Raw genomic sequence first — 25,286 nt, forward strand, 5'->3', positions numbered from 1 at the left:
TCGTGGTTTCATTGATTTTCTTTTTTTTTTTTTTTTCCCCTCTCTCTTTTGAGAAAAGTTAGAAGTATTTGGTTTGTCCTTTTGATTATTTTTCTGAATCCAGACTTAATTGGAGGCTTTGGTGCTTAGAAAGCCCAGCCACACAAAAACCCGTAGTTCTAGAGATGGCCTCAGTGGGTCTACCCACTATCGGGTACCTCCGATACCTTAGAGCAAGGTCCTCGAGTCCATTCTGCCCCTACAGACAGGCACACTTGTATCTGAGAGAGAACAGAGCCCACCATACCCAAAGCTGTTTCTGAAGCACTATTGCAGCCCTTCCAGCTATGCCTGGCTCCCAAGCTGTTAGATATCAACTACTTCCATTAAGTTACAAAGTCTGCTTTAGTTTTCTCTAAACAAAGGGGAAGAGCCACCACCAAAAAACCCAGTCACCATAGTCTTAGTTCTGTCTATAAATACTAATATCCTTACTGATGTTTGAAGCCCAGGATGGCTCCGACCCAGACAAATCACCCTGGCCGGTTTCGTCCGCACTCACTGCTCGTCTCCGACGCCTGGTCACCATTTACCAGCGCTGTAACCGCAAGGAGCTCTGCCGGCCTGAAGTCCTGGGACTAGGAAACCAGGGCTACTGGGTCCAGGAAGAGATGTTCCGGAGGTCCTCAGAGATGGAGCTCATCAACAAAGAAGCCCAAAAGAGGTAAAAGCCAGCAGTCAAGAGGGCATGCTGCGCTGCCCACTGGGTAAAGGTGACCAGGGAAACACTGACAGCTGGAGGGCAAGTGTGTCTGATGTTCTCTTGTGGAGTTAAGCTGTCTCTAGAGTCTGTTAAATCCAACCTCATTGGAGGTGTCATGCTGGCCCAGGAGTCCAGTGAGATCTAGGACAGCCTCTCTTCACAATTCCCAGACTTGCGTGAATAGGACCCCAGTCTCTGAGGATGTCGTCTCTGGGGATGTGATTTAAACATATCCATCAGGTCATATTCTTTTATCAGAAAAATGAATAGCGTGCGCTGAAGTGGTCTTATTGTAGCCAGCAGTCCTTATCAAGCCTATGAGAGCAATGACTACCATAAAATGCCAGCCCGGAAGGAAGGAAGGAAGGAGGTACTTGCCCATCTGAGAATTAAGCTAAAAATAGCAATGTATGGCAAAACCAATACAGAATTGTAAAGTAAAATAAAAAATAAATAAAAATTAAAAATAAAAATAAAAAAATAAAAATGGCAGCCGAAGGTCAGCATAAACTGGGGATGAGGCCACGAGAATGGATGAGTGAAGCTCACGTTCTTTGAGTCAGTTCAGTCCAGTCGCTCAGTTGTGTCTGACTCTTTGAGACTCCATGGACTGCAGCACGCCAGGCTTCCCTGTCCATCTCTCACACCTGGAGCTTGCTCAAACTCATGTCCATTGAGTCGGTGATGCCATCCAACCATCTCATCCTCTGTTGTCTGTTTCTTCCCCTGCCTTCAATCTTTCCCAGCATCAGTCTTTTCTAACGAGTTGGCTCTTCGCATCATGTGGACAACGTATTAGAGTTTGAGCTTCAGCATAAGTCCTTCCAATGAATATTCAGGACTGATTTCCTTTAGGATGGGGTCTTTATATCTCCATCCTTTTACTGTAACGTCCAGTGAATTGAAATACCACATAGTGAGTTCAATTACTTCTCTATACTCCTGGCTTTACGAAATTTAGTAATTCAGGGAGAAGAGGTCTCTCATCTGGCTCCAAAGAGAGAACCAGAGCTGCCTCCTCCCTTTTTCTCACTCCTCCACTGACCCCTCACCCCACTCCTAGCTTGAGTCCCTCTGGGGGCAGCAAGTACCATGCCCAAGAGCTCCTGGTAAAGACTGGTGGGAAATAATAATCCATTTCCCTTAAGTCATTATTTTAGTCCTGCAGGGTATAAAATCTAGAGAGCCTTTGTGTCTTAGAAAAGATCACCCATCTACTTACATTGAGACCAGGAAGAAGGCCCGTGTAAGATGAAAGTCAGGGAGGTATGTGACCAAGGGAGACCCTGCCTCACTCCAGACCAGCTTCTCCATCTGTAAAATGAAGGAAGTGAATGTAATGGTCCAAAAGATCCCACCAGGATTCTGTGATTATAATAGAATCCTCATATAATCCTCCAGGATTCTATGATTCTCTGTTGTCATGGGCAGAATGTTTAAGCCTACAGAGTATTTTTATATTAAAAATCTTTATCTCCCCCAAGAGGAAATGAACTGGGTAATTTCTGAAACTGGTAAGTCAACAGATATCAAGCACGCACACATGATTTGCAGGCTCCTCCCAATTTAAACAATAAAATAGACACGCTCTGCCTGCTCTGTGAACCTTGCAGACTCTCCAACTAGGCACTCAGTAAGTAGTTTTAAGCTCTTTTCAACAACCAAAAAAAGCAAAAAGGGAAAACTGCTCCCTTTCCTTTCTGATTGTCTCTAGGTGGACAAGGAGGGAGCAAGCTGACTTCTACAGAACAGTGTCTTCCTTTGGGGTCGTTTACGATCAAGAGAAGAAAACCTTTGACTGGACACAGTTTCGCGTCATTTCCCGTCTGGACAAGAAGTCGGACGAGAGCCTGGAGCACTATTTCTATAGCTTCATGTCCATGTGCCGCAGTGTCTGTCGCCTGCCAGCCTGGAAGGACAGTGGTGAGGATGCTCTGTCACTCTATTCCCAGGGGGACAAAGAGGGTAAAAGCCTATTTTCAGGGTAGAGAGTTGCTTTAGTCATAGCTATAGACATGGAGACTATGTGGAGAATTCAGATAAAGTGGGTTTTCCCAAACCCACAAACTTCTAATTGAGCCCACCCTCATAAAATAAAATCTCTCTCCCAAAATGATGTAACTCCACCAAAAATTGAAATTCAGATTAAAATGCCACAGAAATGTTTTCTTTTTTCAGCCTCATAGAGATTTAGCCTGCTGTGAGCTCCGTACTTCGCTTAGACTAAATCTTAAATGTTTTCTCATGTGTTGACTTGTAGCCACGGAAAATATGGGACTGTCATTTAAACTTCCTGTGCTCCAGTAGAGGCCCCTTCTGAGAAATTTCTTCCTGGTGGGAATTGGCGCCAGCTTTCCCCCTGGCCTCCCTTCAGTCTCATAATGGATTCACTCACTCTGGACCATAGTACTACATTCTAGAAAAAGCGGAAACAAACGTCGAGCCTACTCAGCATGGATTCTGGGCTGATGGCAGCATGTTCTGACACTATACCTTTTGCCCCCAGGTGGCACGGTCGGGCAGTTTTCAGTAAAACCAGGGAGCTGCATAGACTGAATCTCAGAGTCACGCCGACAAGACCTAGACTGGCATTCTGGTTCAGAACCTTGAGCAAGTCGGCCTGTCTGAGCCTCTTTCCTCATCCTCACACAAGGCTGATGATGTAGCTAGAGGTTTTGTGAGATCTAAACAGCGTCCATAAAGTATCTAGTGAGAAGGCACTTAGTACACACTTACTGATCAGGAAGTAACATTTCCAGAACTGGAGTGTTCATGCTCTCCTTTTACCCTCAGTGGGTCTGTCCAGGTTTCATAAAATCTTTCCCTCCTATTTCAGCTTTTCATCTTTGAGGGGCCACTAAGGCCCTGCCTTGCTGAGGGCCAGGTGGTCAAACTATAAGATCAAAGATGCAGGGGCTCAGGTGGGCGGGGGTATCATGGACCTCCCCTTAAGTGACGGGCGCTGTGTTTTCCCTCGCAGGCCCCCCGGATCCCAGCATCTACGTGGAACCCATCACTGAAGAGCGGGCCGCGAGAACGCTGTACCGCATCGAGCTGTTGCGGAAGGTCCGAGAGCAGGTGCTCCCGTGTCCTCAGCTGCACGAGCGCCTGCAGCTGTGCAGGCCCAGCCTCTACCTGCCCATCTGGTGGGAGTGTGGGAAGCATGACCGCGACCTGCTGATCGGCACCGCCAAGCACGGCCTGAACCGCACTGACTACTACGTCATGACCGACCCCCAGCTGTCCTTCCTGGATGCCTACAGGAACTACGCTCAACACAAAAGACCCGACCCCCAGGCCCCAGAGAGTCTCTGTTGCCTGTACCAGACCAACTCTAAACTGTATGAGTCTCTGGCCTATACGCACATGAGCCGGACTTCCGAGTCCCTTGAAAACGAACCCGAGAACCTCATGAAAATTGAAGGTAGAGACGACCACCTTGGTCCACCCAGGGGCAGCTTATCTGACATGACCTGTGAAAGCTTCATCTCTAAAACTCAAGATGTCCTTTCCCTCACCCATGACGAGAGTCTGCTGCCTGGGTCCTTGGAGACCATGATGTATGGGAAGAAGGCGCTAAGCCATGAGCCAGGCCCTTTTCAGGGCAGCACAGGTGCCAGTACTGAGTCCAAGCAAGACACCGTGGCCATCTCTGCAGGCAGAGACAGAAACTGCCAGCCCCGGGGCCACGAGGCAAAAATAGCCTCAGACCCCTCTTTTATGGAAACTTTAGAAGCAGGAGTGGCTCAGATGAACATTAAAAATGAGAAACACCTGTTGATGTCTCTTTCAAAGGAAGGGGAGCTCGGCTGCAGCGAGGCAGGGCCAAGACCTGAGAGCACTGGGCAGCTGGACTCCAACTGCCTTGCCTCCCCTTCCTTGGACCCAGGGAACGAGAGCGGGTTTGTCGACATGTGCAACCTGAGCGTCTGCGACTCCAGAAGAAATGTGTCATCAGACCAGCAGCTAATCGACTTACTGGACAGCAAAAGCTTAGAAAGCAAATTGGTTTTGGGTCCGAACCACAGCGACGAGGAGGACGACGAGGACGACAACGAGGAGGAGAGTCTCGAGCTGGCTGCAGGCAGGCAGGAAAGGCTGGCAGCATCACCTCTCAGCGAGCCCACCACCCGCATGACAGGGGAGCAGAGCCTGGCCGGCTTCCTCACGGAGGAAGCCAAGAGAGGGAGCGCAGAGGCCAGAAGCCAGCCTCCTGGACCGCAGGGCCCTTTCCTTCCCACAGCTTGTCAGTGTCACTGCAGACACGTGGAGAGGTGGGCACGCGGCCTCGAGAAGGATGAGTTTGAAGTGGAGAAACCCCAGGCTTACCCCCCAGACCCCTTCACAAGCAAAGCCAATAATGTCACAATGAGGGGCGAGCCCACTGCTATCCCACCCGAGCTGTTCCAGGTGAAGCAGGAACTGTTGAAGGAACCCTGGAAAGAGAGCATAGAAGGGAACCAAGGTCTCCCTCCGTATCCTGAAGGGAGTGAGCTCAAGCCGGAAGACACGGATTATGAGAGTAAAGAGGAGTTCGATAAAGATGGGCACTGCCAGAGTCAAGGTACCATGTGTGGGACCTTGTGTCCTGGATGAGCCCGTTCTCCCAGGCCAGGGAGGGCAAATGCGTGGGGGCTGGTGAGAGTTCTACCGCTTCTGAAACCGACCTCTTACACCCACCGTGTGTTTAAACGCAAAGGCTACAGGGCTTACTCTCAAAATGGGGCAGAGTAGCTTACGTCTGATCATTCCAGAAAGATAAGGATGACTGTAGCACCTTGGCTGCATCAGCTGCATGGTCTGGGCAGGGGCTGTGTGCCGGTATACATGAGATGCCATATAGGACGTCGAGGGGAAAGAATTTGATTGTTCCACCAGGTAGGGTGCTGAAACTGGGTAAAGGAGAACAGCCAGGGAACGCCAGGAAGCTGAAGTTTAACAGAGATGCAGGTCATTTTTCAGGAACTCCACAAAAATAACTATGATCTTTAGTAAGGTTGGGTTTCCCCAATAGCTCAGCTGGTAAAGAATCTGCCTGCAATGCAGGAGACCCCATTTCGATTTCCTGGGTCAGGAAGATCCCCTGAAGAAGGGATAGGCTACCCATTCCCATATCCTTGGGCTTCCCTGGTGGCTCAGCTCAGTAAAGAATCCGCCTGCAATGCGGGAGACCTGGGTTCCATCCCTGGGAAGATCCCCTGGAGAAGGGAAAGGCTATCCACTCCAGTATTCCAGCCTGGAGAATTCCATGGACTGTATAGTCCATGGAGTCACAAAGAGTCGACATGACTGAGCAACTTTGACTTAACTTTTTAGTAAGGTTGGGCTTCCCTGGTGGCTCAGACAGTAAAGCATCTGCCTGCAGTGCAGGAGACCTGGGTTCAACCCCTGGGTCAAGAAGGAAAAAGCAGCCCACTCCAGTATTCTGACCTGGAGAATTCCATGGACAGAGGAGCCTGGCAGGCTACAGCCCGTCCCAAGAGTCAGACACAACTGAGTAACCAACACTTAGTAAGGTTAACAAAGATCCTGCCATTTATTTCCTTAATTGTCAAAACCCTGTGTTGTAATGTCAGTGCATTGTATTGTGAGTAACGCAACAGAAATAAGAACCAAATTAGGGAACTTCCCTGGTGGTCCAGTGGCCAAGACTCCATGCTCTAGATGCAGGGGCGTCTGGTTCAATCCCTGGTGAGGGAACTAGATCCCACGTGCCGCAACTAAAGATCTCGCGTATCACAGCTAAGACCCAGTGCAGCCAAATAAATAAGTAGTTTTTTAAGGAAAAAAAAAAAAAAACCAAATTACATGCAACTCGACAAAAATCCAAATAGGTTTGAACTTTTTAAAAAGGGAAATCTTAGGTAAGGAAAGGATTTGAAAATGTTAAGACTCTAGGTGACCTGAGATTTGCATATGTTTTACAAGGATATGAATACAGTGATTAGAGATCCTGAGCAACAACAAATGGTTTTTAACTTTTTCACTGTTGTTTTTCTGTCTTCAAACCCAAGAGGGCGTATTAGGGTGAACAAAAAATAGTTCTTATTTATCCTCATCAGAAAAAAAAAAAGAATACCCTGTTGGTGGCTGGTCTGGTGCCAGGGCCCATGTATTACACAGGGATTCAGGTGGGCCAACCCCTCCCACACAGGACAGTGACTTCTTCCAAAGCTGAGGTTCCACAGGCCATACAGCCAGAGGCGGGCAGTGTGCAAGCGAAGCTTCATCTGTATTTTACAAGCGCACACCCGCCCCCGCCACCTCCTATCACTCATGTTAACATCCTCCACCCCTCCCAACCGCCAAGAAATTGGCTTCCATGAAACTGGTCCCCAGGGCCAAAAATGTTGGGCACCACTGCTCCAAAGTGGGAAAGAGAGAGGAACCCTGCTCTGCTCCCTGGGTTGTCCGACTTCCTTTTTATTTCTGAGCTCCCACCTTTGGCTTCTGCCTTGTGATTGCTGACTCTCTTGGGAAGGGTTCTGAACCCAAGTTACAGTGCATCTGTCAGCCAGGCTGAGGCCAGAGATGCTGAACCAAAAGGAGGGGCATCATCCCATGTGGCCTCAGCCACCCTGGGAGGAGCCAGCCCTGACCTGCCCACCCTCCTCGCCCCAGGCCATAAAGGGTCCTTGCCATGCGGGGTTATATGTACACCTTGCTCTTTGAACTCTGTTGTGGGGGAAATCACCACCTACTCAGTCCTGGGAACACAGGCAGTCCAGCAAGGATGGGTTAGAGGAGGTGCTCAGTCCTCTCCTGGCTGTGGGGCTGGGCTGTGCTGGGCTAGGAGGCATCAGTGAACTTGATAAGCTCTCGTGAGCTACTCACATGCTCAGCGGTGGGGAGTCCCTTGCACCAGTGCTTTTAAAGGGGCTTTGGCAGACCCCAGAAGGGTTCCTCCGAAGCTGGGGTGTGGGCTTGGCAGGGCCGAGAGGGCCCTGCCTGTTTCTCAGACTGGAACTCGGGGGCCGAAGGAACAGTCTCCGGCCAAGCTGGACCAGCCCCTTCTCTCCTGACTCCTTCTCACACAGCATTGTGTTCTTTTCTCAAAACTTAAATTCATCTTCTGTGCTTAAAACCTGGCAGGGGTGTGCCCCCATTGGATATAGAGTAATTTGGATTTTCTGTCCCGGCCCAGCCCATAGAGTTCAGCATGATGGTGATGGTCCTGCCCCCGACTCCACCCCCCCATCTTTGTATATACTTGCCCCCCCACCACCTTGTTCTCAGCAAATCGAGCGCACCCTTCCCCCGCCGCTGCCTCTTCCTGGGTGGTCTCTCCTCTGAGAGGCCCCCTCTACCAGCCCTCCCTTCTGCCAGCAGAGTTTTTCCTTCTTCCCTATCAGGGCACCTTGTTTCTTTCCCTTTATGGTCCTCACCATGGTTTATAATTGAAACTGTTCGTTTATTATTAGTGTGTTTTTCCTGGATGCCTTTCCCTCAAGGAGTTCTTAAGAGCCTAGAAGGCCAGAGCCGCCACACTGTCCCGTTTTTATCCTTGAATCCCCTGGCCTGGGGAGGGGTCCCTGCGGCCCCCTGGGGAACTTGGTGCCCAGGCACCAGTGAGACCTCCACGCTGCAGAGGGCGGACACTCCGTGTCGTCTCACCGCGGAAGGGGCCCCCAGCTTTTCCTGCACTCAGTTCGTCCCCCGTCAGCCCTGTGAAGCGGATGATGGTTGAAGATCCATTTCACAACTGATAATAAGTGTTCACCACTGAAGACTGAAGGAATGAGTCGCATTTCCATTTCTATCAGTGATGTTGACTGTCCTCGGTGTCTTTGCATCATTTTTTAGCGTAAATCAGGTCTGTTTACCTTCGTTATAAGTTTTAGGACTTTTTCCTCCTTCATCGTTAATCTCAGCCTCTTGCCATGTTCTATTTCCCACACTGTCTCTGCCTCTGTATCAAAGCACAGTGTTCACTTCCCTCTCACTCTGCTGCACCAAGTCGGGGAAGCCTTTGCGGTCATCCAGTGTTGTCATTTGGTTACCGACGCAGACTCTTATCAGATGATTTGCTTGGGTAGCCTTGGAGCAGGATGTGGCTTTATGGCTTAACTGATAGAGCACTTCTGGAAATAGAAGACATGGTAATTAATCAGTTTAAAATAAATAAGCACACAATAGGCCAGTGTTCTAAGAAGGTGAGGGACTTCCCCTGCAGTCCAGTGGTTAAGACTCCACCCTTCCAATTCAGGGGGTGGGCGTGGGTCTGATCCCTGGTTGGGAAACTTAGGTCCCCTGTCCAGTGCGGCCAAAAAAAGAAAGCTCAGATGTCCTCATCTTTCAGATCACTCCAGTCTTCCAACTACCTGTCTCATTTTTTTTAAAAACCTCTCTTGCCAGATTATCCAGGGAAGTACTCTGAGGAAGAGAGCAAGAGCTCGACCTCAGGCATCACGGGAGACCTCGGGGACGACCTGCAAGAGACGCGGGCTCCCACCATTGCTCAGCTGCTCCAGGAGAAAACTCTCTACTCATTCTCCGAGTGGCCGAAGGTACCTCCCGGAGCTTGCATGCTCCACCCAGAGCATCCTCAGCTTTTGACTCCTTTACATTAAACCTTTTAGAATCTTTCTGAATCACCAACTCAGACAAATGTTTATTATCTTTAAAAGATATTAGTTACATGACTTTAATGGTATCAGGACCATAACTAGACCATAAGACCAAAGCGTTCAGCACATCTTCCTATTTACGGTACTGTGGCTTTTCATCTTCATTGTCCAGACTACACCGTTTCTTTTAAGACTAGAAAAGTGAGTCTCTCTGTGTGCGCCCTCTTCTAATCAACTCCTTCTGGTTAGAAGACGTGGCTTGATTTCAAGGGACTTTGTAAACTTGGATAACTTAGTACTTCCTCCTCAGAGATTGCATCCTTTTTTATAGGATCGCGTGATAATCAACCGGCTGGATAACATCTGTCAGGTGGTGTTAAAGGGGAAGTGGCCCTCCAGCCAGCAGTATGAGCCCTCGGGCGCGCTGCCCACCCCCGTGTTAACCAGCAGCGCTGGTCCCCGAAGCGGGCTCTCGGAGCCAGAGGCATCAGAGCACAGCTTCAGCAATGGTGCAGCGTTGGTGGCCCAGATGCAGAAGGTGAGGCCCTGAGAATGCTGTGTCTGACCTTGAAACAAAGGAGGAGGACACTTTGCACTTCTTGATCGAGTGATTCATTCGAGTCTTGGAGCGGGAAAGTGCATGATGAAAGTGGGTTTGCAGCTCGGTGGGAGGGGTGTGCTGGTTCGTGGGAGATGGGGGTGGGGAGCTGGCATACCTCTGGGGTGGGGGGAGGCAGATGGGCACTTGAGGATGAGGTAAGTTCTCAACCAGCTTAGTGGCAGGAGTGGATCCAAAGAAATGGAGGGAGTTGGCAGGCATGGCTTGATGACAGATGACTATCTGAGGAAAGGGAGGGATGAATACTTGAGGACTGGGAACGGTAGCAGCCAATAGAAATGAGGGAAGTCAAACACTTCCCTGCTGGTCCAGCAGTTAAGAATCTGCCTTCCAAAGCAGAGGATTCAGGTTTGATTCCTCACCAGGGCATTAAGATCCCACATACTGTGGAGCAACTAAGCCCATGCGCCACAAAAAAAGATCCTGAGAGCCACAGCTAAGACCCAGCACAGCCACATAAATGCATTATTTTTTAAAAAGAAATGAGGGAAGTCAGCAGAGGAGTTTTATTTGAGGTTTGTAAATACAAATGAAAACTCAAGGGCTCAAGTTTAAGATAGGTAGTTAGCTCACTAGCTCTTAGCTACACATTGGACTACACTGGGGACCTTGAGAATCTCCAGGTTCTGGTTGGATTGGTCCAGGGTGTAAACTTGGTATTGGCTTTTTTTTTTTTTTAAACTTCTAGTTGATTCTGATGTACAGCTAAGGTAGAGATTCCCTAAACTATGATCTTGGCATTTGCAAGTGTAGTTCATGGACTGGGAGCTTTCGCAACACCTGGGAACTTGTTAGAAATGCAGAACCCCAGGCCCACTGAAGTGGAATCTGCATTTTAACAAGCTATCCTGGTGAGTAGGTCCTGAAGTTTGAGAAGGCTTGAATTAAAAGAAGTTCCAAGAAGGTGATTACTAGTCCCCAGGAAATCGGGGCCAAGACAGAGCTGGCATTGACCCACAGAGGTGGCGTTCAAACCTCTCTTGCCCCATCTGTGTGTTTGCAGGAGAGCTTCTTGGCTCCGGTTTTCACAAAGGATGAACAGAAGCACAGGCATCCTTACGAGTTCGAGGTAGAGAGGGACGTGAAGACTCGGAGCCTGGAGCAGTTCTCGGCCACCCACGGGCACCCCCCCATTGTCCTCAATGGCTGGCATGGAGAGTCAGCCATAGACCTCTCCTGCCCGTCGGAGGGGTCCTCAGGGGCCACGTCCCCTTTCCCAGTGAGCGCCAGCACCCCCAAGATCGGGGCTATTGGTTCACTGCAAGGAGCCCTTGGCATGGACTTGTCGGGGATCCTGCAAGCTGGCCTGATCCACCCAGTGACCGGACAGATCGTCAATGGAAGCCTCAGGAGAGATGACGCTGCCTCCAGAAGGCGGAGAGGAAGGCGGAAACATGTCGACGGAGGGGTGGACCTCATCTTCCTGAAGGAGCAGACCCTGCAGGCGGGCATCTTGGTGGGTATTTGACTGGAGAATCCCAGGGAAAGAGGAGCCTGGGGGCCTGCCGTCTATGGGGTCACACAGAGCCGGACACGACTGAAGCGACTTAACAGCAGTCCATTTCAATTGTCTGGCTTGAAACAACTCTTGCCATCAGTTGTCCTCAGTCTTTTCTAGAAATAGATATTAGTCCATCGAGGGCCCTTAACCTGCCTGCATCCTAGAGACACGAGCCAGAAGGTCTCACCGTGTCACAGAGAAACAACCCAGCCTCCAGGTCGGAGCCCCTGGGGATCAAACGAGTGAAGCAGTAGGGCTGGGTCTGCAGCAGCAGTGGGCTTTCCAGAAGCAGGGACTTGGGGGTCAAGAGGTCCTGAACATCAGTCCTGGCTCAGCTGCTGCTTGACCTGCTGGGTGACCTTGGGCTCATTATCGAGCCCTGCTCTACTCCTCTGTAAACTGGGGGCCGCAGCTTCTGCTGCCGAGGGTCACTGTGAAGCTTTGCTGAGGTCACACTAAGGTGTTCTCAGCTCAGAAATCCTTGTCTGAAACAGAAGAGGGCAGACCCTGCACACATGCCCGAGATCCCCTCTGACTCCGCTTACTGTGTCAGAGACCACCGACTTCTCTCTTTGCATTTTGATTTTTCCCATTTGTTGAATTTCAGGCTCCAAAACAGGAACCAACATTTCTTGCTTTCTTAACTGCTTTAAAAGGAGTAATAGTGGCGAGTATTGAGTGCCTCTGGCAGGCACTGCGTTGAGGGTTTTACATGATCGCCCTGTATGATGTTCACAGCAACACTGTGAAGGTGTGGTTACTGCTCCCGTTTTGGAAATGAGCAGACTGCTACTCACAAGCGTTAAATGATTTGCCCAAGATTATCCAGGTAGTAAACGGCAAACCAGGGAACTAAACCAGCGACTTGGTCCTCTGCAGCCAGGGAGCTCTGCTGTATTGTTCGGTAGATGTCTCCCTCTTTGATTTTCTATATAATTTGAGAAGCTGAAATGGCAGGTTCTTTCCCTTCCCAGTTCTGCAGCGCCTTTTAGAAGGTTGTCTGGTTTTTCAGTGACGCAAAGCCGTAGTTTTCCTGTCATGATCATAGAATTCCAGTGGAGTAAGTGAAGTATTTTTTTTTTGGCTTCAGAGCATTTTGAAGATCTTATCATGCAGACATTTAGTACTGATATATGTTATTCAATTCAGTCGCTCAGTCGTGTCCGACTGTTTGCAACTCCATGAATTGCAGCACGCCAGGCCTCCCTGTCCATCACCAACTCCCGGAGTTTACCCATATTCATGTCCATCGAGTCGGTGATGCCATCCAGCCATCTCATCCTCTGTCATCCCCTCTCCTCCTACCCCCAACCCCTCCCAGCATCAGAGTCTTCCAATGAGTCAACTCTTCGCATGAGGTGGCCAAAGTACTAGAGTTTCAGCTTCAGTCCTTCCAATGAACACCCAGGACTGATCTTTAGGATGGATTGGTTGGATCTCCTTGCAGTCCAAGGGACTCTCAAGAGTCTTCTCCAACACCACAGTTGTAGACCCCATTATAGGCAATGGGGACACAGGCGAGTATATATGCAGAGGGAGAGCCAGGTGAGTCGATTGCAGGGTGGCACTCTCTCGTTACGTGAAAACCTGTGACAAGTGCCATGGGAGAGCAAAGTGCAGTGGCCAGGGTCCTGGGGACAGTCCATGCTGGTGACAGAGACGGCAGGAGGGAGCCTGAGCAGGTAGGATGGCGCAGAGGTCACCGCGGAGACAGGGTGGAAGAGAGCAGTCAGCTAGAGGGGTCCCCCGCCACGTCAGGAACTCGTGGTGGGGATCGGCGATCAGGCATGGGTGGTCCTGTTCTGGTGGGAAGAGTCCTTTAAGAAACGAGTTTTCATTCTGTCGTGGTGAAGGGCACGTACTCGTCTTCCCTCCATCCAGGAAGTCCACGAAGACCCAGGACAGGCCCCCCTGAGCACCTCACACCCTCCCGAAGGGCCGGTGCCTGCCACGTCGACCCCAGAGCTGACCCCAGCCGCCGGCAGCCCGGCTGAGAAAGCCATTCCCAGCAAGAGCCTGCTGGACTGGCTGCGGCAGCAGGCCGACTGCTCCCTCGAGGTCCCGGGCTTCGGCGCGGTGAGTGCGCATCCCCTCTGACACAGAGATGCAGAGGGGGCCCAGGAGGACTGGGGAGCCCAAGGGAAATCTGTGTCCTCCGAGAACTTCATTGGAAAGTGGGGGTGGGGGAGTTTAAATTCTGGTTACGTCTTCTGGTAACAGAAATCCCAGCCTATGTCAGAACGCCAGGCCAGAAAGTCGACGTGCGTGACCTCTTACCAGGACAGCGCGCCTCGGCTTGCCCCTCCCTTCCCCGCGAGTCACCACATTTGTGAGCTCACACGGCATCTTTAGGTTGCCTCAGCGCCGCTCCCCTTCACAGAAATGCTCCCGTGCGTTCAAGTCTCCACGTCTCCAGTCTGAGGTGACGGGTTCGTTTCAGTCCCTGCCCAGGGGCTGCTCGTCGAGTCCTCTTCCTCCTCTGCCCTCGGTCCTTCAGAGCAGGGGTCCAGAGGAAAGGGCGCCCCAGCACTGACACCCCACCACCACCCCTGCTGTCCTGGCTACCTCCCGTTAGTAAGGGGAGGCGCTCGAAAGCTCACAAGGGAGGAGGATGCATTCATAGACACACACCCTCCAGAGACACACAGCCCACCAGGAGCAGCGAAGAGAACCTGAGAAAATGGTCTGGGGAGGCAAGGGCAGGGGTGAAGCAGTGCCCTGAGAACCTGGAGGGCCAGCGGGCACCCCACAGGAGGCCCACCTTGCAGCTTAACTGCAGGAACACTGTGGCTCCGAGGAGAGCGCCTCGGTGGGGGCCCCGCGGCTGTTCCTGCAGCCCTGACCCGACAGGCCCTGTGCAGAGGGCTGTGAGTGAGGAACAGCACCGCCGCCTGAGCAGCACCACCCCCGTCAGGAGACCCTGTGGCCAGAGCGTTCTGTGACGTTGGTTTCCATTTACCTCCTAGAATTTTTCAGACAAACCAAAGCAGAGGAGGCCACGCTGTAAGGAGCCTGGAACATTAGACGTCACCTCCCTGAGTGGGGAAGAGAGGGCTCCAGCTGTCCCCAAGGAGCCCGGCCTGAGGGTAAGGAACAGGACGTCCCGGGGGAGCCCGGAGCCGACTCCCCAGCTGGGAAGGGGCAGCCAGGTGGCCTTAGCAGGAGGAACAGGCACAGGTGGTACTGGGGTGTTCTCACCAGCAGCATGTCCTCCATGGTCTTTTGTTTTCAGCCTTTCCCTCCAAAACTTTGGGGTTAAGTTTTACGCTGAAACGACTCCCAAGGCTCGATTCCTCCCGCTTTGGAGAGTTCAGGGAAAATACCTTTTAAGTCTTATCGGGAGTCTGTTATCCAGTGTTTTAACAAAACTTCTTTATTGGAAATTTTCATTTTCCAGCCTTAAGTTTTTCCGGCTACCATTTAAGACACCCCCCTCCTCGTCCGTCCTCGCTGGCAATGAGAAACAGCTGACTTCATGCACTGCCCTTTTCCTATAATAGAATCATGAGCCTGGAAGAGACTTCAAAGCCATCTGCAGATACTTGCAGTAGAACGAATCCGAGTTAATTATAGTTTACAGATGGGTACAAATTTGGACTAGAAGACTTGCAACCTCTAGGGGGCGGTAGCATTTCAACCTGAAAGCGTGTTAAGCTTGTGCAGGCGATACTCATATGTGCTTCTAACCTCAAAAGTGAGTTCTGCCCACATAGGGAGCTTCTGAGGGTCCTCTGGGGCTCTGCCCTTGTAAGCTGTCCTCTGATCTCCCAGGTGCTCCTGACCGCCTCCTTTGGTGCTTGATCATCTACAGCTCTCCTCCTCCGAGGGTTTTCCAGAATACCGATTCTGTGTTTAGTTCCCAGAGACCACCCACCCTAGTCATTTCCTCCTTGTTAATGTTGTTAGGAAGCTCGTTTCTGATTTGGTGGCCCAGAGGGTCACTCCACTAGCAGCTCGACAAACATGACTGCCTGCTGGACAGGCCGATCCCACATCCCTCCTCCAGACCCCGCCCTCGGCCTTCCCAAGCTCTCCTTTTGTCGTGAGAGACCACCCCCAGCCCTCGCTTGGTGGGGTCTCCGAGCTCTTGGTTGAGCGAAGTGGCTCCCCCTCCTTGACCTCCTCATTTCTTTCTTCACGTCTCAGTTTCTTGGACATTCTTTGGAAGTTAACGTTCATCATGGCATGGCCGACGCCAGTCTCCTGCCAGAGCACTCATTTCCGAGCTGTCCTCACAAGCCAGCCTCCTGCCAGAGATGCGCTTTCCCTCCTTTGTTAAGTAAACACAGCCTCCGCCTCAGGGTCCCCTGCCTGCAGTAAGGCCGGGACTGCAGGCAGGGTCCGCCTGGCCCTTGGGGCTGCTTGGCGGACCCCAGTGGGGCCGGAGCCTTTGGGTGTGTGACACTCCTTGTCCGTCCCTTAGAGACCTTCCCGTTTCTTCTAGAAATATCTGAATCCCGCAAGGAGCGTCTCCCTGCCTTCAGCCCCTCCTGCCTCGTGTGTGCTGGGGTTCGGCTGCCAGCCCCACTGACAGCGCCACACAGGTGGACTCAGCTCTAAGGATGCCCGCCTGGCGCATGGCAGTCGCTCACTATCACATGTGTGTGCACACACACGTCCCCATACTTCATACGCAGAGCTCACTATCACGTGTGTGCACATGTGTCCCCATACTTCACACGCAGAGTTAGGTGTTTCACCTACTCTTATGCAGCGGGTGGGACGGTTTTGCTAGTTTCTTCCTGAGACATTTGACTGAATTGTGGAGACTGTGTGCTTGCTGAGTGTGCTAAGTCGCTTCATTTGAGTCTGACTCTTTGCTACCCCATGGACCATAGCCCCCCGGGCTCCCCTGTTCATGGGATTTCCCAGGCAAGAATACTGGAGTGGGTTGCCATTTCCTCCTCCTGGGGATCTTCCCGACCCAGGGATCAAACCTTCATCTCCTCTGTCTCCTAAACTGCAGGCGAATTCTTTACCCACTGAGCCACCTGGGAAGCCCTGCAGAGATGACGTGTCACCCCTAAATAAACACTTGGCATGTGTCTTCTGGGAATGCTTTCCCGTGTATCTGTCACCACTACCACACATGTCAGTAATATGTCATAGCTCGCCCATGTTCAGATATGCCCAGCTCTCCCAGAAGCGTCTTTCCAAGCTAGTTTTTGTTTTTTGTTTTTAGAATTTTTAAACCAGGATCCACCTGCTGCATCTGGGGGTAAGGTTTCTTACTGCTCAGGGCATGTTAGGCTGAATCGGCTCACCTTCCTGGGAGGAGCGAGGCAGTTTTGGCCACCACCTCCTCCTTTGCCTTTACCCAGGACTTGAGTGTTAGAGCCAGGACACACAGGCTGTGGGGTAAACGCTGCCTTGTGTTGGTTTAGAGAGATATCTGGGGGGCACATATGCGTGCCATCATCAGGAGGAGCAGACCCGTCGCCTGTGTCTGCCCCTCAGAGTCTCCCCTCGCCTCGCCCTCCCCCCAGCCTCCCTCGGAAGAGGAAGCAGGCCTGTTCCCAGGGTATAATTACCAGGAGGGAGAGCTGCCAAAGCCTGGCTTGGCCGCTGTGTGTGGTCCCCAGGCTGCTGGGAGGGGCACGTGCCCCGGGTGGGCAGCCACGGGCCAGCCGGGGGCAGGGTGACTCTGCACGGGGGAAGAAGCCCTGTTCTCACCCCAGAGCCTTCCTGCTGTTGCTCCCCCGTCTAAAGAGTGCAGGCTGCCTGCCTGGCCTCCTGGGCCCTGAGAGAGCCCAGCGTGATCTGCCCCAGTGGTTCCCAGTGAGGGCGGGGACATTCTGACGCCTGAAGAGAGTGACTTGAACTTGAGGGGCTGGGCCTACAGGTCCTACAGGGTGCAGGCCACCCAAAGTCACCTCTCCTGCTCCCAGTGGCCTCAAAGCGTGTTACCGGACGCCTGCTGTGTAGGTAGCAGATTATTCAAAAGCAGCTGAGGCCTTGCTCAGCAAGCTCAGGGTTTCTTCTCCCTGACACAGGCCCTCCCACTGGAGAGTGATGGGGAGAGTGAGGGCGGGGGCGTTGGAGGGCACAAAGGGAGAAGATACACCTGGGGCCTTTTCCCTGGCCCGCAACTGTGGCTGGGTAACAGGGAGGAGGGCTTGGGAGGCCTCGTGGCCAAGCACTGGTCCCCGTGGCCGGGCCCTGGGCTGAAAGGAGGGGCCTGAGGCCGTGGTCTCCAGAGGGAGGCGATCTGCGCTAATGGTCTCCAGAGAGAGTGGTAAGAAACGCTTCTTTCAGCCCGGCCCCATCCTCGCGTCTGACCCTCGCTTTAGAAACCGGAACCGGACAGAACTGCTCCCCGAGCCTCATTCCCACAGCCGGGCACGGCTGCCCCGCCCTGTCAGGACAGGCTGGCTCCCAGCGTGCAGGGGGCTGGCCCCGCTCCAGCGAGAGCAGACAGGTGGGCCGGGGCTGTGAGGTCTGGGCCCTCTGTCCCGGCCCAGCTGTGCTCCAGGGCACATCCCGCCCCTCCTCAGTTGGCGAGGAAGAATGGGAACTGAACTGAGGTCTCTCCCTCGGCTGCTTTCCTAAGACAAGGCTGGCTAAGGAGGTTTTCTCCTCACACAAAGGTGACCGTCATAGAGCTTTTTGCCCGTGACGACTTGGTTTTTCTATGATATTAGGGAAATTGAAGGACAAATGTAAAACCTCAGGGATAACACTTTCCAGGGACCTGGGAACATTTGAGTGCACATTTTTCACATGTGTGTAAATCTCTGAACTTGTGAAACAGCTGTGACGATAGTGCCAACTCGTAGAGTGGGTGTGATGACGAGTTGAGAGCAGGCACACAAAGCTAGGCGCGCAAAGCCCAACACGGGGCAGTAGCCCTGCTTGGCTCCTCTGTCATCGCCGCCCCCTTCATCAGCCCCTCTGACGTCCAGTTTCCCTCTGCTGAGAGCTTGACTGGTGTCCCCCACCGGCCTGTGCCCGTGCCCGCCCGTTGAGCAGAGACCTGTGGCATCTTCTAAGAATTCGACTTGGGTACCCTTGTCCTTTCTTACCCACAGCCAGACCTGCAGGTCAGGACAGGGCTTCAGGTCCTGCTCCCAAACCCCATCCTCCGGCTCGGCTCTGTGGCTTCAGTTAAAACCCTCCCTTTGTCAGGAGGGAGGCGAATGTGGGGGTCTGGCCGAGGGGGGTCACCCCCATGGGTCTCGACCACTGGCCTCAGCTGCACATACTAAGATCACATGAAGCTGGGAAGTCAAGCGCGGCCCTGCACAGGGACGACACGCAAATTCATGAAGTCCTTTGTTGTTTTTATATTTTACATGTGAAACTGCTATCATGTCGGTTATGCCTCAGTAAAAACCCTCTAGGCTAAGACCTGAGGTCCCTAGCTGGCCCCAGCTCCTGGGGCTCCGACAGCCTCTCCACGCGGCACTGGACGTGAGCCCGTGGGAACCTGCTCAGCACTTTCAGGCTGTCCACCTCAAATGGAAGGTCCTCGGGGCGCAGAGCTGTGCAGCTCCTGGTGGGTGGGCAGGCAGGAAAGACCACTGTGGAGCCCCGAGCTGCTCCCCCCCATCATCCACCGCCTGAAGCATCTCATGTCTCTCTCATTTTTCAGGGGTTTCTCCCAGAAAACAAGTTCAATCACACCCTGCCCGAGCCCGTTCTCCGAGACACGGGCCCCCGCCGCAGGGGCAGGCGGCCACGGAGCGAGCTGCTGAAGACCCCGGCCCTGGTGGCGGACGCCCCCTCCGGGATGGGGCCGCTGTTCATGAATGGCCTGATCGCTGGGATGGACCTGGCCGGGCTGCAGAACGTGAGAAACGTGCCGGGTATCCCCCTCACGGGGCTGGTGGGCTTCCCAGCCGGATTCGCAGCAATGCCCCCAGGCGAGGAGGTCAAGAGCACGCTGAGCATGCTGCCTATGGTGCTGCCGGGCATGGCCGCCATGCCCCAGATGTTCGGGGTCGGGGGGCTCCTCAACGCCCCCATGGCCACCGCCTGCGCCTCGGCCGTGCCAGCGCCCCTGTCAAGCACAACCAAGGGCGGTGCGTCGGCGGCCGAAAAGACTGTGGAAGACCAGCCCGGCAGCCACAACGTCAGAACGGACCCGTCGGCCGAAGACAAGCCCGGCCCTAGCCCCTTTTCCCCCGACCAGCCCGAGCCCGCAATAACTACGAGCAGCCCCGTGGCGTTTAACCCGTTCCTCATCCCAGGTGTTTCCCCCGGACTCATCTACCCGTCCATGTTTCTCTCCCCCGGCATGGGCATGGCGCTGCCGGCCATGCAGCAGGCCAGACACTCCGAAGCAGCAGGTCTGGAGAGCCAGAGGAGGAAGCGGAAGAAAACCAAGGGGGACGCCCCGAACCCCAACCCAGAGCCTGTGCCCGGGCTGGAGAGGGAGCCGGGCAGCGAGCAGAGCTGCCCAGAACCCAGGGCCCCCGCGCCCCCCGATAGAGAACGCGCAGCCCAGGCCCGGGAAGGGGGCCCCCAGGACTCTCACGGTGACACCAATTAGAACTTTTTCATCGAGGAAAATGATTGTGACTTGTAAGTTTCTTATCCCATAAAGGTTTGTTACTTCCCCTCACTTCACCATAAGAACCTGTGTTTCCATGAGTACTATTACCTCCCTGATTTCCTGTCTGGGAACTATGGTAACAGATGTTAATAGTCAGTCACAGGGTCTTGCCACGTCATCAGCTCCGTGTCGTTGACCTAGTATAGGAGGTGCAGAACCTGTCACTCCGCTACCCAGTCGTCCATTCCAGCGATCGTAGTTAGTACAGACGTGGGGACACACCCTGCCCCCTTCTCTTCCAAGTTTCCCATTTATTCAAAGAGGGGAAAAAAATGGCAAAAGAAAGCCGGCTAGGGACTGACCAGTGCAGGGCCGAGGCAGGGAGCAGCTCTTTTTTTTTTTTTCCGTGAGCTGTGCCGACCGGGAAGAAGGGTAACGGAACCAAAAAAACAAAAGCACAGAGAAAGGAAATGCTGGTGCGTATTCTTTAGTTAAAATATTTCCCAGTTTTATCACAATTACTAAACAAGTAGGTTAGGCAGGAGTCTCTTAACGGTTGAAACCACACATATCCATTTCTTTCTAAAACAGAAACCTTACTGGTAGTAACACGACTTCCCTTACCCTGTGGGTTTTCAGGCAACCTGCAGCTAGAAGACAGTGACCAGGCAGCATTTCTTACAGACGCTCTCGTCCCTCACCTCCTGAGTCAAAAGGGGATTCCCAGCACAAGCAAGCTGTACACGTCATGGACTGTTGCCAGCGGTGGGGTGGGGTGGGGTGGGGAGCACGACTGTACACGGCGTAAAGCACACGACCAGCTCTGCCCCTACTTGGGCCTCTTAGGAACCCCTCTGGCCACTGCTGGAGCCTCCTGGACTCTTCCTTTGTGATTCCCTTTGCCAGGACCCAGGCTCACCCTGGAGCCTGCAAGAAAAATAAGTCCCCCAACACCCTTTGACACTTGCCAGGGGTTCGAGGCTGTCAAAGCTACATGCGTTCCACCTCTCACAAAGAGTGCAACTGAAGTTTTTTTTCCTTCCCTCCGGATTTTTCAGTGTATGTTTTACAATCGAACCCAGATCTCAGATCATCAAGTTAGTGGAGACTGTGTTGGCAAGCTTAACATTCCCCCTTCTTCCTCAGCTGCCCAGCTCTCCGGGCAGCCTGCCCACCCCTGCCCCGTCTTCCTTCACCGCCCCCACCACGTGGTCCCTCCCTTCTGATGGTCTCACTCTCCATCCACAGTTCACACTCTGAGACTTGAAAGAAGCTCGTGGTTCAGTCCCTGGGGGCACAGGGTTGTGCGGGACCGTTGGAAATGTTGGAAGCGTTACTAGTACCGGTTTCACATTTTGTTGTCAACAATTTACTGTTTTTTTTTTTTTTTACTTTTTCTGTAACAGTTTTGCTATAATTTATCAGAAGGTCCAAAAGTTCGACATAACTATTTGAGTTTGCATTATTTATTTATGATGCTTTTGTCATTGTCTTTTATACATTTGGGATTATAAATTATGTAAATGTTAAAATGAGCATCTCAAAGAAGTCTGTTAAATCATGGCCGGGGGTGGGGGGTGGGTGAAAACCAGCTTTATTTTTAAAAAGTGGAGTCCCAGTTTTAATGAGTCAGAGTTATAAATCAGAAATTCTGTAAACCGATTCCATAAGAAGAAAGGATCCAGTAATTGAACCGATTCTATTTAATGACATCTTTGTCGCATAGGTGGTCTCTAATGCTGACAACAGATTTCTTAGAAATGCTGCTCGCTCTATTTAACTAACATTTTGTTCAGTTTTGCCTCCAGTGGAAGCAGAAAGGGTTTTTTCAGCTGTTAAATCCTAAAAATCAATATAATTTATTTATGTAAAAAAAAAATCACTCAATTGATATATTTTTGAACCTTTTAAGTACTAATTTTCTTTTTATCAAGTAGGAAAAAAAATGTATTTGCCCTAAATCCTTAAAATACAAATGCTATAAAAATTTCATGTATCTTGAAAGCCTTACTGCAAATGAGTATTATAGACACCCAGCAGAGCCTGGGTTTTCTTTGCTGTCGTCGTTGTTGTTTTGTATGGAAAGGCTGCTTTCCCCAGGTTCCACTTAGAACCTCCAGTAGGTCACAGGGTTCAGTATGGATTTGATTTAACAACCCACCAGCATGCTAAAAATCCCTTGTTATATCTTATCGAACCTGTATGTTAACTCTCTGGGTGTTTAGGCTTCTCTTTGACTGCTATTGTGTCCCTGTTTGCAAAATGAAAATGACACTCTGTGGATTATTTGCTCTGTAAGGCATAAGTGCTTCTTATGATTATTTTGACGTTTCCAAGAGCAAAAGCCAAATTTAAAACTCTCTTCAGCAAACTTGAGCCTTTTCATCTAATTCCATGTCACTCACAGCCATAACTTTTCCTTGATCATTCTTCACCCCATGTCTTACATAATAAATTGTCTGTGGTCTCGATCCTGGATTTAAAAAAACAAAAAAGTTTAAAAGTCAAATTTGTATTTGAGGACTTGAGTGGCACTCGGCTGTCTCTTGCTGTCCCAACATCTTGTGAAGGCATCGTCTGCACACACAAGTCCTAGGTGCCAGTGGTGGGCACCGTGTTGGGGGCTTGGTAAATACTCGTTCATGAGGGTTGGCCTGCCTTCTCTCTTGAGCTACCAGAACACCTGGTTAAGACAGATGCAGTAGAAGGGGACGCAGCACACACCCGCTCCCCGGACTCGCGGCCTGAACGCCTGCAGCCGATGCCGCCACGCTCTTAAGCCCCATTCCAGAGCCCTGGGCTTCACGGAGTGGAGGGGCACCTCTGTGGGTTGGAAGAGGCCTCCAAACACCCAAGTGCCTCCTGCGTCTGAAGTTGAGAACTTTGTGATCCCTAGCTTTGGGAAGCATGGCTTCTCAAGCCCCAGAAGGGCTATGTCCGAAGTCATCAACCAAGCTGGCAGAAATGTGCCAAAGTCTCGGCAAGAAGGCAGATAGCAGGAGCCCCGCCAGCCTCACCCTTGGCTGGGTCCCGACCTAGTTTCAATAAATGGTAAACAGCCTGGAGCCTGGGTGGGCCACGCTTCCAGAAGCCCTTACAGACTTTTGCTACAAGTAAATATGTATTGCCGGCTTTGTAGACCTCTAGACTTGGGTAGCACTTCTGGGTAGAATGATAAAATGTGAAGGTCAAGGTTTCACCCTTGATCTCCAAGCCTACCCAAGTAGATTCTACCTCCTTTTTGAGGGTGGGCGAACACACCTAGTCACGTACAGTGGGCTAGTGTTTCAGTGTTTTGTGTGTGTTTGCGTAAGTGACCTCAGAGTGTGACCTCGTTTGTCTTTAGAGCATCTTGGTTGCCAGGTAGAGGATCCTGGCATCCGGTTGGCCTTATGAAAGCCGACAGGCTGCAAAGCTGTCTCATCCATCCTGGAAAACAGCGCTGGGACACCGTCCCCAGTCCCACCAGTCTGAGGTCGGGACACCCCAGCCTTTGTGATGCTAGACTGGGACCAAACCCTCCCCCACCACAACCACCAAACGCAGAGACCAGCTCTAACTGAATTACACACACAAAAACTGGCACCAGGAACAAGGGAACAGTTGTGTCACACCCTCCAGAAAACTTCATGCTTGATTTATTTCCACCTTAAAACTTTCTTGCAAGAATTACTGTTCATTTGCCTGCTGTAGAAACCACAAGAACTCTTAGGTCGGCAGTGGGGTTCACCCAGCCCAGTGACTCACACCTTGGTTCTAGACTGTGGCTTCTCCAAACCCAGTCTCAGGGACAGGAGTGTGCAGGCAGGTGTTCAGGACACGTGGCTTGTGCTGCCAAGTGGCCAGCCTTGTGACCACCCTCATAACCCATGCACAGCAGGGTATTTGGGGGATAAGACAGGAAATAAAAGGGGTGAATTAACTACTGGCTCCTACAAGGAAGGTCCTCCATGTGATGGATTTGGAAATGACCGAAGTCAGTGCTGTGGAGCCCATCCTGGTGTCTGAGCTCGGGCTCAGCCCTCACCCAAGGCCAAGAGGACGAAGGGAGGAACTAGGATGGGAGGCGGCAAGCAAGGAGTGGAGGTGCTGGGAGAGCTGTGGCTCCCCTGGGGAGGCAAGAACAGCGTGCCCGCCTTCTCTAAGCTTCAGTTTCCTCATCTGAGGCTTCAGTAGAACAAGATGAGGAATTAAACAATTACAACTTGAACCACTAGGGTTGTTGATGGGGTTGATTGAAATGATCGAAGTGCTTACCACTGCTTGTTATGTTCGAGTCATGTGTCCCTGCTTCTTTTAAATAGCTGGTGAGGTGAGGATTGCCAGGCCTGGGGAAGGATGAGGTAAAGTTAAATCAGGGATACAGCAAGGGAATCAAGGGGGAGGAAGATCTTCCTCCAAACCCTGAGGCAAGTACAGAGTGGATCTGGGATTGGACTCAAAGCAGGAAACGGGGTTTTGGGGGGTTTTTTTGTAAGTTTTTTTTTTTTTTTTAATGTGGACTTTTACAAAGTCTTTATTGAATTTGTTACAATATTGTTTTGGTTTTATGTTTTGGTTTTTTGGCCTCCAGGCATATAGAATCTTAGCTCCCCAGCCAGGGAATTGAACCCACAACCCCTATGTTAGAAGGCGAAGTCTTACCCATTGGACCGCCAAGGAAGTCCCAGGAAATGGGGGTTCTGACTGACTGTCCCTGTGACCCTACCTGCAGGAGAGAAGGGATCTTTCCATGCAAGCCTATTGGTCAGAGTCAGCTAAAGGGTTGAGGAGATAGTGGGGCTGGGGGACAGCTCAGCTCCCTGGTCTGTGATGCCTCCATCAGGGTAGGGTTGCCAGATTCAGGCAGAAAAAGACACCCAGTTACATTTTAATTTCAGATAAACCTAATGAAGTAAAGTGTCAGTCACTCAGTCATGTCTGACTCTTTGCCATCCCATGGACTGTAGCCCGTCAGGCTCCTCTCCATGGAATTCTCCAGGCAGGAATACTGGCGTGGGTAGCCATTTCCTTCTCCAGAGGATCTTCCCGACCCAGGGACTGAACCTGGATCTCCCGCATTGCAGGCAGATTCTTTACCATCCGAGCCAAGTTAGTGAAAATGAAAGTCGCTCAGTTGTGTCCAACTCTTTGCAACCCCATGGACTATACAATTCATGGAATTCTCCAGGCCAGAATACTGGAGTGGGTAGCCTTTCTCTTCTGCAGGGGATCTTCCCAACCCAGGGATCAAACCCAGGTCTTCCACATTGCAGGTGGATTCTTTACCAGCAGAGCCACCAGGGAAGCCCAAGAATACTGGAGCAGGTAGCCTATCCATTCTCCAGGGGATCTTCCCGACCCAGGAATCAAACCGGGGTCCC

The 25,286-nt window shown here is 51.8% G+C and overlaps 1 protein-coding gene across 2 annotated transcripts in view; it reads left to right on the forward strand.

Annotated features, from left to right (window-relative positions):
- CHD6 (chromodomain helicase DNA binding protein 6) overlaps positions 1 to 22,411 on the forward strand; it is a 203,857-nt gene extending 181,446 nt beyond the window's left edge. For both annotated transcript variants that reach the window (XM_040248622.1, XM_040248624.1), the window contains 9 exons: positions 487 to 703; positions 2,457 to 2,665; positions 3,723 to 5,306; positions 9,098 to 9,249; positions 9,641 to 9,847; positions 10,932 to 11,384; positions 13,311 to 13,505; positions 14,396 to 14,515; positions 19,021 to 22,411. In XM_040248622.1, coding sequence (XP_040104556.1) covers positions 487 to 703; positions 2,457 to 2,665; positions 3,723 to 5,306; positions 9,098 to 9,249; positions 9,641 to 9,847; positions 10,932 to 11,384; positions 13,311 to 13,505; positions 14,396 to 14,515; positions 19,021 to 19,920 — 4,037 coding nt within the window. In that variant the 3' untranslated portion in view covers positions 19,921 to 22,411. The remainder of the gene's footprint in view (positions 1 to 486; positions 704 to 2,456; positions 2,666 to 3,722; positions 5,307 to 9,097; positions 9,250 to 9,640; positions 9,848 to 10,931; positions 11,385 to 13,310; positions 13,506 to 14,395; positions 14,516 to 19,020) is intronic.
- Positions 22,412 to 25,286: the final 2,875 nt, after the last annotated feature.

Source organism: Oryx dammah, unplaced genomic scaffold (genome assembly GCF_014754425.2).
Source record: "Oryx dammah isolate SB20612 unplaced genomic scaffold, SCBI_Odam_1.1 HiC_scaffold_10, whole genome shotgun sequence".
Taxonomy (NCBI): domain Eukaryota; kingdom Metazoa; phylum Chordata; class Mammalia; order Artiodactyla; family Bovidae; genus Oryx; species Oryx dammah.